An 11590-nucleotide genomic window follows, 5' to 3' on the forward strand; every position below is an offset into this window, starting at 1 on the left:
CCCCCCCCCCCCTGGAGGTCACATCTTACTGTACTCCTCTGTGAAGTACCTGACCTGGTTTTCCACCTTCTCGATGAGCAACTCGTAGATGTTATTGAACAGCTTGTCTGGGACCTTCAATTTATCGTTTTTCTTCACAGTGATGTAATCTCTCCATGTTTTTCCTGCCTCTAACTCGCTAGACAGTTCAGATATCTGTACGATAATTTTATGTATGTGCAATTCAGTAATGTTTATGTTTAGCGTTACGTACAAATTGCATGACAGTTCGAAGATGTGCCTCTTCGTGCCCCGTATGACAACGATCTGTGCATCCACGTTCAGGTCTTTTATCTCCTTCAACTCAATTTTGTACAAATATTGAATTGGTAGGACTTCCGGATAATCTGCATTCAACAAGTTATACTCATTTTGGTTATTTAAATTAAGGAAGTCTGACTTTTCTGTATTTTTAAAGTGGATGTTTTTGAGGCACTGCTCTAATTTTTGTTTTGCCCACTTGCTCATGTCCTTTTCTTCATATGTAGTTCCAGCAGCGTTCCATGAGGAGATGGCTTTATTTTCACTGCTATACAAATTGTAATCATCACTAATGCCGTTTTCTATTTTTTGAGGCATATTTTTCTCGAAGAATTTTTTATCGTCTTCTTTTATATCTTTCCTAAAATAGCAGTACCCCATTTTTTTCGTCTCGTCGATTATTTTTTGGTCTTCCTCGTCTATGTCTAAGCAGGACGAGTTATTTGTCGTATTGGACGTGAGTGAGTCACTTTTTTTTTATATTATCGTTATACTTTGACTTTTTCTTCTCCGCTTTACTCTGCTTCTGTTTCTGTTCCTCCTTCTGCTTCTGCTCCTCCTTCTGTCTCTGTTCCTCCTTCTGCTTCTCCGTCTGCTCCTCATTCTGCTTCTCCCTCTCCATAACTTCCCACTCATCAAAGTCGAGAATCTTTTCCTTCTTCTCAGCACACGATTTCAAGTAACTTTCATATTTTTCCTTTTTCTTCCTCTGTATTTCTTTCTCTCTATCATCATACAGTCCTGAAGCCTTTTCGAAAATTTTGGAGAAGGCCTGTTTCTGTTTTTTGTTGTGTTCGTTTTGTTTTATGATGATATTTTTAAGTAGCTTTTTCGCTTCCATATTATCTGGGTGTGCCTTAATAAAATCTTGAATCTTCTCCTTGGCGATGTCAAAGTTGCATCGATTGAATTCAATTTGTCCCAATCGGAACAACCCCTTGGCATTGTCCTTATCCAACTGTAGCACTTTTTTTACGTACTCATACGCATCGTTATAATTCTCTACGTTCGAATAGCATATACTCATATTTTGGTAAAAGGCGACCTCCAGTTCGATCATTTTTTCATTTTTGTTTTCCAATTTGTGTATGTACTTCAATCCTTCACTGTATTTTTCGATCGCATCTTCGTACTTTTTTTTTTTAAATTCGTTGTTTCCCTCGAGCTTAAGGTTCAGGGCATTCTTCACTCTCTCGTCCACTGTCAGGTGTTTTATTTTTTCCTCAAATTCCTTGTCCTTCTCATCTTCAGAGTTTTTTTTTTTCTTCCCCTCCTTGGTTTTGTCACTCATTTTGTGGAGGGGCACTGCGGTTGTGAAGCGGTGGTGTGGCCGCACAGTTGGCGATGTTGCGGTTGTGAAGCGGTGGTGTGGCCGCACAGTTGGCGAGGTTGCGGTTAGCCCTACTGCGGTTAGCGCTACTGCGATTGGCACCGCTGAGATTGGCGCCGCTGCGATTGGCGCCGCTGCGATTGGCGCCGCTGCAAATTGGGATGCCCTGTTTCACGATGCCGCTCAACCCAATCGGGGGGAGAGTAGCAACTCTTGTGTTTTTTCCCTATTAGCTTCTACACGCTCAAGGGGCAGATGCCGGAGAGGGGGGTTCTTGATCGTGTAGGTACACCACTGCTCGGCGACTACACTGCTACGCTGCTGCGGGTACTGCTGAGGCCGCCGCTACAAGAAGTACCGCTCGCGTACACGCCCGTAGAGTGACACCTCACGGGTACACGTGTCAAACGGTCGGGCTTGTTGAGGTAACAAATGTGAAGTCGGGATTCATCGCCTTCCCCGTTCTCGTTACCATCACCACTGTAGGTGTTCACGTCGCCTTCAGTTTGTATAAAGATCCGTGTGGATTATCAGCACAAGGGGCGTACTGCTAATCAACAGGTATGTTTAATTTGTATAGCGAAAACTTGGTTCGTTTTTTTTTTTTTTTTTTTTCTCCTTTGCGTAACGGTGGTTAGTAAATTTGACGCCGACGTTTGCATGTACACGCCATGGGCGAGAGCGCGTGGGGTCGCATATATGTAAGTAGTATACTATCACGCATGTACATATATCGGCGCAACGCTGGGTTAAGTATGGGGACGTTAAGGCAAGAGAAATTTCCTGGAAGAAATCAGTTCGACGCTAATCCGCAGAGTGTATAACGTCGGGGGGGAGGGGTTTTTTTCAAGGGGTTTTTTTTAATAGGCGCATTTTTAACAGGCGCATTTTTATTAGGCGCATTTTTATTAGGCGCATTTTTATTAGGCGCATTTTTATTAGGCCTATTTTCAGAGGCCTATTTTTCCTTTTCTTCGCCCCTAGGGGGAATTCTCCTTTTTGTAGAATACGCTGATTATTAGGGGAAGCGCCGGGAGGTGGAACAAATTGGGAGCGCGCCTAGGAACAAGTATGCGCGTGACGTATGCCCCTTAATTAGCACATTGCATGTGCACATGCGTGTACAATGGGATGCACCCACGTGTGAACAGATAAACGTTTGTACCTATGCGAGTAGGCGGACGTGTTATGTCGGCATACTGCGACTTTTGTACGTCCCAGTGAATAAATAGCCAATTGAAATAATTATCCCTTGAGGGGGGCTACCATTTGGGGAGGCTGCGCCATCGAACCACAGTTTTTTTTTTTTATGTCCCCCTCTACTGCGGTTACAGCATCCAAAGAGCGGTTCAAAGCGCAGTAGAGAGCGTTCACATGTCCTTGCCTTCGCACAGCACGTCGCGAGGACTGCTCGATAAACGTTGAAGGAAAGAGAAGGAAACGGTGGCGTACCAACTTGTTTACAAATTGGGAAAATTGTCTCCACAGTAACTCTCCCATTTGGTTAGGCCACCCCAGCGTTAGTTATTTAGTTTAGTTAGTTAGTTATTTAGTTAGTTATTTATTTAGTTAGTTGTTTAGTTAGTTAGTTATTTAGCTAGTTCGACATCGGTTGCACGTCCTTCCCCTCGCTCTCTAAAGAATTGAACGAATCCCTGCGACTTAACAGGGGTAGAGGGGAAATAAAAATGGGAGCCCACTCCCCAGGAACCTAACATAGGTGGTGGCGGTTCTCCAAGGGGAGTTACTCTAACACGTGGGGCCTACCTATGCTATGGATGAGGGTCTCTAGATAGGGTCATACCTATGTTGGTTGCTTTCCTGTGATTGCATTTTCGACTCCACGTGTTTCACAACGGAGAGTTTGTTCGAGAGCGAGAGCGACTCGTGAGAACAGACAGGAATGTGCACACCTATGTGTTCATATAAAAATGAATACATTTGCAAGTGCTTATATTTTTCCTTTTGAGAATTTGTTCCACCTACAAAATGTCATTTTTTCAAAAGCGACTTTGTTCTTCCACCCCCAGTTGGTCCACTTTGTTTGCAAAAAAAAAAAAAAGGGGAATTCCCGAGTGGAATGAACATAACCTTGTAAATAAAAAATGGTGCCTCTTCCGTCTTGGCCAAAATGACCGATTGTGTAATTACTCAACATGGATGGCGGTAACCCCGTTTGGGAGTAACTGTGTAGGACTAACACTATCGGCAGAAAACGCAGGAAGTTCTCGAATGTCTCATTTTGTTCGTCCTTTCTTGAAATGTTTTTTATTTTGTGTGCCAATTTCTTTATGAGCTAACCTCTCCGTCCAGTCTCCCCCCCCCCCCGTTTGAAGTGTCAAACAGGGGCACCGCAACATTTTTGCAAGGCGCACATACAATTGCTCATTAAATGGGCCATCGGTTGGTACATATGCTGAGATGGTAGGTTATCTGCGTGCGTGCCGCTCCTCGTGTGTGTGGGGTTCAAATAAGTGAGAAGGATGCCACGCGGGTAAACGGTCCGTTGGCCTTGTTTCCCGGGGGGGGGGCGGCTAACTCGTTCTTTTTATTGGCATGCTGAATTTGATCGATAGCTTCGCCGATTGTTTCGCCGATAGTTTCGCCGACTGTTTCGCCCAATTTTGTCCCCCGATTACTTCACTGGCTTTATTCGCTCGTTTCACGCGCTGCATTGTTTCACGCGCCGCATTATTCCGCGCGCCAAGGGAGCAAAAGGGAGAGTGCCCCATTTTCCAATTTTACGCCACTAAAAGGGAGATGCTTAAAAAAGGCATTCGGTCGAAATTATCTTCGACCTCTCGCGCGTTTATTCAAAACCTCGCGTCTACATCGGTGTGGCCTTTTGCATCTCTTATGTCAATTAAGTTTGCCCTGTGTGACGTAGGCACATGCTCGGAGAAAAAAAAAAAAAAAAAATTACGTGTGCGTATGGCTACACTTTGTATTCATAATTGGTGTGACATGCCGAGGGCACATTTTTGCGAACTTGTCGATTTTCGGCTTCGGCTTCGCCTTCGATTTCGCTTTCTATTTCGATTTCTTTTTTTTTTTTTTTTTTTTTTTGCATTCCTTTGGAGGATGAAAACAGATAAAGTGATGGTAACTATTATTACATGTTTGCAAATTTAAGACTTGGTTTTTTTTTTTTTTTTTTTTTACTTTTGTTTCCCCGCCACACCAAGCGAGCACTTAGCCGAGCGCCGTTTTTTTTCACCGATGATGAAAGACGGGCAGGGGGACCTCACGCTGGAAAATATTGCGAACGTGAAGATTAAGGCATATCGAAATAATAGCATTTATGCAAATGACAAAGCGGAGGAGGGAAAGAAGGACAAGCGCGACAGCTTCTACAGTGTGTACATTCTGACGTACATAAAGCACATCGTGCGGATAAAGGCCAACTTAGCTCTGCACGGGGGGCTTTACAGCAACTACTTTGAGAAGTATGAGGAGGAGTCCATCTCGAATATCATGCTGGAGAATTTGCTCTCCAAGGAGGGGCGCGGCAAGCAGGGTTGCGCTGGCAAACAGGGCGGAAGCGGTAACTCGAGTGGAAATAACAAACAGGGCGGAAGCGGTAACTCGAGTGGAAATAACAAACAGGGCGGAAGTGGTAACTCGAGTGGAAATAACAAACAGGGCGGAAGCGGAGAAGCAAAGGGGCAGGATAACCAGGAGGAGCACAAGGATCTGAACTACTCCATCAAGGAGCTCCTCAAGAAACTTATCAAGTCGTACAAAATCAGGGAGAACAAAATTTTTCTTGTCACGGGAATGCTGGGATGCGGAAAAACCACCTGCGTAAGTTTGGCCATCGAGTACTTTAACAAATATTTACAAATAGAAAAGAACATGAATCGGACAAGCGACAAACGGAGCGTGGGGTTCCTCTCAGCGGATGACAATGTGAGTAAGAAGTTGTACAAGAAGACGCCGTATACCGTGAAAAGCTACCAGAAGGAGGAGGTCTCCAGCTACGAGTCGTCTCCGGAGCACGCCAGGAAGAAGATTAAGATTCACTGCGACGAGCCACTTTTTAACTTCACCCCGAAGAAGGGGGGCAAGAGTGGCAGTAAGAGTGGCAGTAAGAGTGGCGGCAAGAGTGGCGGCAAGAGTGGCGGCAAGAATGGCGACGAACGTGGCGGCAAGAACGGCAACAGGGCAGCCGCAAACGGATACAGCAGCTACGACTATGAGAACGTCCCATCCGATGATGAGCCGATCCAGGGGATACCCCACACGTGGGAAGAAAGTGAAGCCAAAATGAATGCGCAACAAATCAACATGAACATAAAGAACATATTCGAAAACAACGACCTGTCCCCCCTGAGAAAAAACACAAACATACGCAACAAAATTCAGTTTGAGGAACTGTTGAAGGAGAATAATCGTTTACCCCAAGTAGACACCCGAAGTGATGATGAGAATCCCGAATTTAATGAAAAATATAAAAAAATTGTAGAAGAAATAAAGAAGGAAGAAAAGGAACAGAGGTGCATTTACACCATCAGAATTAGTGCATACCTCTACAGAGACGATGTGCAATGCATCAGGTCGATTCTGAGCCAACTTCAAAATTATGTGGATGAAGCAGAATCAAAGTTGGAAGGTAATTTGCTACTAAACGATTATATTATCAAATTGGAAAAATTACTCATCCAGATAAATAATGAAAAAAAACAAACTCTCCTCATTATCGAAAATGTTGAAAAGTTTTGTCTACAAACTAAGCAAAATTTGTTATATACTCTCTTCGACTTACTACACAGAAAAAATATTTGCATTAACATCATATGCCTGACAAACGTTTTGGATATTACTCAAACTTTGGAAAAAAGAATAAAATCAAGGTTCACATTTGAAATGCTGCATATTTCTCCCATTTTGAATATCGAAGAAATTTCAAAATTGGTTTACAAAATATTGTATGTAAATTTAGACGACTTCCACCTTATCAAGAAATACTACTCTGTTTATTTTACTTACGTAGACTTGATAAAGATCCAAAGGTTCTTGCAGATTTATAATTCCACTATGCAGAAGGAGATAGCCGATGGGCTTCTCCTAAAGCAGTGGTCCTACGACATCAACTATGGACTCGACATCAGGCATATCTACCACACTTGTGTGGATGCCATTTTGTCTATATGCGAGTATAGACATATTCTTAGTGGAGAACGGGGCGGAGATGGAAACCGCCAAGAAGGGGGGAATAACCTCCACAAGGATCCCTTCCAGAAGAACGCTCTTCTGGACTCCCACTCAGAACATACTTCCTCAGCATCTGATCAGGAAGGAGAATACTTCAAGAAGGACACCTCAAATTCGATCGATTGCGAGGTGAATTTACATGCAGAAGGGGAGGCCTCCCAGTATAATCACTTTTTGGAGGGGGAACAGTTGAGAGAGGCCTCCCCAATGAAGGGTAGAGGTAGCAGCGTGAATGAGCATAGCCAACTGGGCAGTGAAAAATTGGGCATTTTCTCCAAGGAGAAAAAAACTAACTTGGAGTACCTGCGAGAACAGAGACCAGGGAAGTTAGACTGCACCCCAGTTAAGAGAAACCTCCAACAAGATTTTACAGCGGAGGGAAAACATGCGGGAGGTCGAGATGGACAATTCCATCTAGATATGAATATGGATATGAGTCCAAGGAAGTTAAAGGAAAATATTAAATTAAAAAGCAAAGTCGAAAGTCAATACATTTTAAACAACGTACAGTCCAAGTTCATCAGGAGACACTACATAAAAAAAGTGCTGCGAGATCTGTGCACCATTGAATATATGATCCTATGTGCATTCACAAGGTTGTACAAAAAAGAGTTACTTCCTAAAACGTTGTATGTTATTTTGCTAGAAATTAACAAATTTAAACAAGCCTATCCGCAAGAACAGATTGTTGGTTTTTCAATGGATGCCTACAGACGATCCTTCTTTCGGTTGGTAGATCTGGACATCATCGCTCTGTCTTCCTACTCATTAAGCCATTTGAATATTAAAAATTTTAGTAACGACTTGTTTGGTCTACATGAGCCAACCAAGTTCCCTTGCTACGACATCTTCCTTGAGAACATTGAGTCATATAATTTGAACCACAACTTGATTCAGTGGGTGAAGCACAACACGGAGGTGATGCAGTGAGGGGACAGCGGGGGCACACCATGCGGCAGGCATGCACGCCCCGTTGGACTTGAGCGGCGAGTCGTCCGCGTGGCGGGTTCCTACCAGGGCGATGCAATGGTACACTGCTCACTGCCGCTCTCCTTCCAAACGCAAAAACGCGTTGCCAACTTCCTTCAGAGGCGCCCCTTCACCGACGCAGCTCCGCTGATTATTCCCATTTTTAACCCCATTTTGACACTTGTAAATTATTTTTCCTTTTATTTTTAATTTCTTTTTGGTGAAATGTGCCCGCGTGTGTACCCACTTATTTTAAAGCGTCCCATGGCAATTTTTTTTTAACCCCCCCTAACCAATTTAGGGGTTATTCGGAGTCTCCCACACTCATACAAGCCGGGGTGCATGCGCAACAGCGCGCTCGCCTTTTTTGATGTGTATATAAACTGAAGGGCGGCATTTTTTAAAACTCCCTTTTTCTGGCTACACCCTAACAACTATGCTGATTATTAATTAATTACTATAAGTAGTTCAAGCCCACTGTGACCATCACGACTTTGGAGAGTGAGCATGATGGGGAGCGGGTGGAATGGCCATTTTTATAGTCATTTGGATGCTACGTAGAAAATAAAAAAAAAATGCAGGGTGAACGCTTTCCATTCCATTTGTGCAAAAACGAAGGGAGGGGTGTTACCTCCCCCAAAGGGCAAGCAACGAGAAAAGCATGACTTCGTCCCAGGCGCGGACACTCTACTGCTCAACAACTCGTATGTGCATTCTCCTAAGTGACACACTTCCTCGTGCAAAAAAAAAAAAAGTGTGCACAGTTTTGATCACTTGGAGATCATCCTCCACACAGGTCACGCACACACTGTGTGTGTATGAGCAATTCCCAATGTCACAATTGCATACCTAGGAAGGAGTTACAGTTATTTGGGAGGAAGGATAAATCAGGGTGAGGGGCGGCACTTTTTTTTTTTTTCTTTTTTTTTTTTTTTTTACACGCAAAATGGCTAGCTATTTTTTTTTTCAAAAAAAAAATAAAAGCCCCCTTTTATTTTTAGCTTTTCCCGCTTGATCCATTTTGCAAAAACACGTAAAAGGAAATTTTCCAAAACGGAGGGATCACGTTCTCCTCACGGTGCGCTCATTTCCGTTTTTTTAAAACTGCGAAGAAACCATCTGTGGGTACGCCGAGTTATTGTTTGAAAAATGCATGAAATTGTGCAGGGAATCTTTGTAAGAGGAAGCAGCGGTCAGAAACGTACGCACACGCGGGAGTAGCGGCGAGTGCAGCGGAAATTGCGCAGAGCTGAAGGGTGCCGCCCCGAGCGCGAGCGCGATCTCGGAAATATCCCATGAGACAGGGAGAGGACGCTCGAGTCCCCACAGAGACGAGTCCAAGCAGGGAGTAAGTAGGTGCTCGCTCAGGCAACAGCCGCAGCACAGGAAGAAGGGGCACGAAGGAAGTAGTTCAACGAAAGGAGGCAGTGTGAAACCGAAAAAAAAAAAAAAGCAACCCTGTGTAACAAGCAAACGCGCGGGAGTTTGCGCAAACCAGTTGGTCAAGGGCAGACCCATGGAAGGATCGCCGCAATGTAAGAGATACCAGTTTGCAAGTTGGCATAGTTGTATCGGCTAACAGGATATTATGCACCCTTAGCTACGCATAGCAGCCGCAAAGCAGAGACGTATAGATCAGCACGTATGCATGTTTCCCGACGCGAAAGAGTGTTGCTCACCAACTTGAAGCCTCCACTTCTGTTGCCCCCTCAGAAAAAACAAAATGTACATTATCCCTGAATGCTGCATATGTAGGCTCAGCTTAAAAAATAATCTGTGTGTAGAAAAAAACTGCGGAAATGTATTCCACTATAGTTGTATGAAGCAATGGATAGGTGTCCAAAAATCCTGTCCCCTCTGCAAAAGCACGTGCTGCAAAAAGAATCTGCTATTTATACACTATGAAATTAACGAGGAAAATAAAATGCCCATTATGGACGAAAGCTACATGAACAAAAATAAAAATGAGCTGTATGAAGATTTAGTTAAGTTCGAAGCGGAATTGATCAAAACACAAAATGAAAATGAAAAATATTCCTTTGAAATTTTAACCTTAACAAATAAGAATAAAATTTTAAGTGACACTATCAACCAAAATAACATCAAAATTGATCAGGAGAAAAATGAAAAATTAAAACTGAAGGAATTGAAGGATGAATATTTGAAGGAAAAAATATTGCTCTCTACAAAAATACAGGAATATGACAAGGAATTGAAAAAATACAAAATTATCGAAAAATATTTAAATGATTTAAACAAAGAAGACTTAAATAAAATTAATTTACTCTTTGGATTTAACGTATTAACAATAGAGGAACAGCAAAATGTGATTTTAAATTATCTCAAAAATAGCCTCAGCACCCAGAAGAAAAGCGAGTTAATTGTGAAGCAGCTTAAAGAAGATATCACACAGAAAGATGATCAAATACAAAACTTGAAGGAGAAGCTGTACACGTACAAACTCCAACATGACATTGCGGAGGAAGACAATTTAGACAGGCAGCCAATGAATGAGCGGGGGGAAAACGACATGCAGACGATTAAAATTAAAAGTAAAGTCATTCGGAGGGTCAAAACGTTGGACTCCGGCATGAAAGTGGATGTGAGACGGCCAGGCCCAGCTCCGTACAGTAAATCCAAGACGAGCGGCACCAACGTGGTGGGCAGCAACGAGCAGAGTGGCAGCCAGGTGTGGAGCAATCCGTTAAGCGGTGGGCAGTTGGGCAGCGGGCAGTTGAGTGGCGGCCCCCGAAACAACAGCCAAGACTTCTTAAACTTCATCGACAAAAAAATCAACAACACCCCTGAGCACATCAATGTCACCCCCAGGAAGAGGAAGTTTCACTCAATCGAAATTGACCTCTTTAGGAACAAGTCCGTGGACAAATTTTTTAGCGACCTCGCTGAAAAGAACAATTCTGGTGAATGCAAGGACCTGGATGAGGTGTACTCCATTCCAACTGACTCGGGGAACACCAAGAGTTCGCAGAGCAGCTTCAAGCCGCCCACAGGAGCTTCCGCCTCGCTCAAGCAAGTACACAGCGTTAAAGCGAGCAGGGGGAAGAGTAAGAAGTCCTACGGAAAGCAGTCGACCAAGATAACGGATTTTTTTAGGCGCCTCTGAGGGGGCCTCTCCCATTTGTAGAGCTCTGTGTTCGAAGTTAAATACGCCGGGTGGTGTCCCCACTTTGACAGCTACACACCTTCGTAGCATATTCTAGTGTGTTTGGTGGGACCCATCCCGATGATAAATTTTTTGTTAACTAGATATGTGAGGTCACACCCTCCTAACCACATTTTTTACACTTAACTAATTCGCGTTTCGTAAATTTTTTTTTTTCAAGTTTACCTTGCTTTTCATAATTTTTTTTACAATTTGCCTGCCTATTCGCCTTCATTATTTATTTTATTCATTATTTTATTTTATTTTTTTATTTTTTATTTTATTTTTTTTTGTGTGTCATGCGAAGTTGCCTTTTTGTGTATCCACACATGCATACAAGCACGTGTAGGTATGCCCTTGTTTTTGTGACATATTTTTTTCAAAATTAGCAGCTTTTTCGTCTTCACAAGTGAAGCACTTATCGCGAGGGCCAAGGGGAGGATATGTTCCTTGGCCAGGTGGGTGCAGTAAAGCGGGGAATCGACTAAGCAGTGGGCGATTGAGCAGTGGACTAAGCAGTGAAACGTCCACGCTGCGAACCCCACATCGGGTGAAACAAATGGTTGGGGAACTCCTCCACAGAAGGTACGTCCCGTCAGTGAGGATACAAAAAA

At 43.4% G+C, this 11590-nt stretch overlaps 3 protein-coding genes across 3 annotated transcripts; 2 read left to right on the forward strand and 1 right to left on the reverse strand.

Moving 5' to 3' along the window:
• Nucleotides 1-18: 18 nt before the first annotated feature.
• PCYB_122860 (hypothetical protein) lies at nt 19-1591 on the reverse strand (the record flags this gene model as incomplete). Its single annotated transcript, XM_004223618.1, has 2 exons — nt 19-725; nt 820-1591. 2 exons carry the CDS (start codon nt 1589-1591, stop codon nt 19-21), a joined length of 1479 nt encoding a protein of 492 aa, XP_004223666.1.
• Nucleotides 1592-4852: 3261 nt separating this feature from the next.
• Nucleotides 4853-7774, forward strand: PCYB_122870 (hypothetical protein; the record flags this gene model as incomplete). Its single annotated transcript, XM_004223619.1, has 2 exons — nt 4853-7572; nt 7618-7774. 2 exons carry the CDS (start codon nt 4853-4855, stop codon nt 7772-7774), a joined length of 2877 nt encoding a protein of 958 aa, XP_004223667.1.
• A 1762-nt stretch (nt 7775-9536) lies between these two features.
• On the forward strand, nt 9537-11024 carry PCYB_122880 (hypothetical protein; the record flags this gene model as incomplete). The annotated part of the gene is made up of 2 exons (XM_004223620.1): nt 9537-10847; nt 10959-11024. The coding sequence occupies 2 exons, from the start codon at nt 9537-9539 to the stop codon at nt 11022-11024; spliced, it is 1377 nt and encodes a 458-aa protein (XP_004223668.1).
• Nucleotides 11025-11590: the final 566 nt, after the last annotated feature.

This window comes from Plasmodium cynomolgi, chromosome 12 (assembly GCF_000321355.1).
Source record: "Plasmodium cynomolgi strain B DNA, chromosome 12, whole genome shotgun sequence".
NCBI classification, from domain to species: Eukaryota; Apicomplexa; class Aconoidasida; order Haemosporida; family Plasmodiidae; genus Plasmodium; species Plasmodium cynomolgi.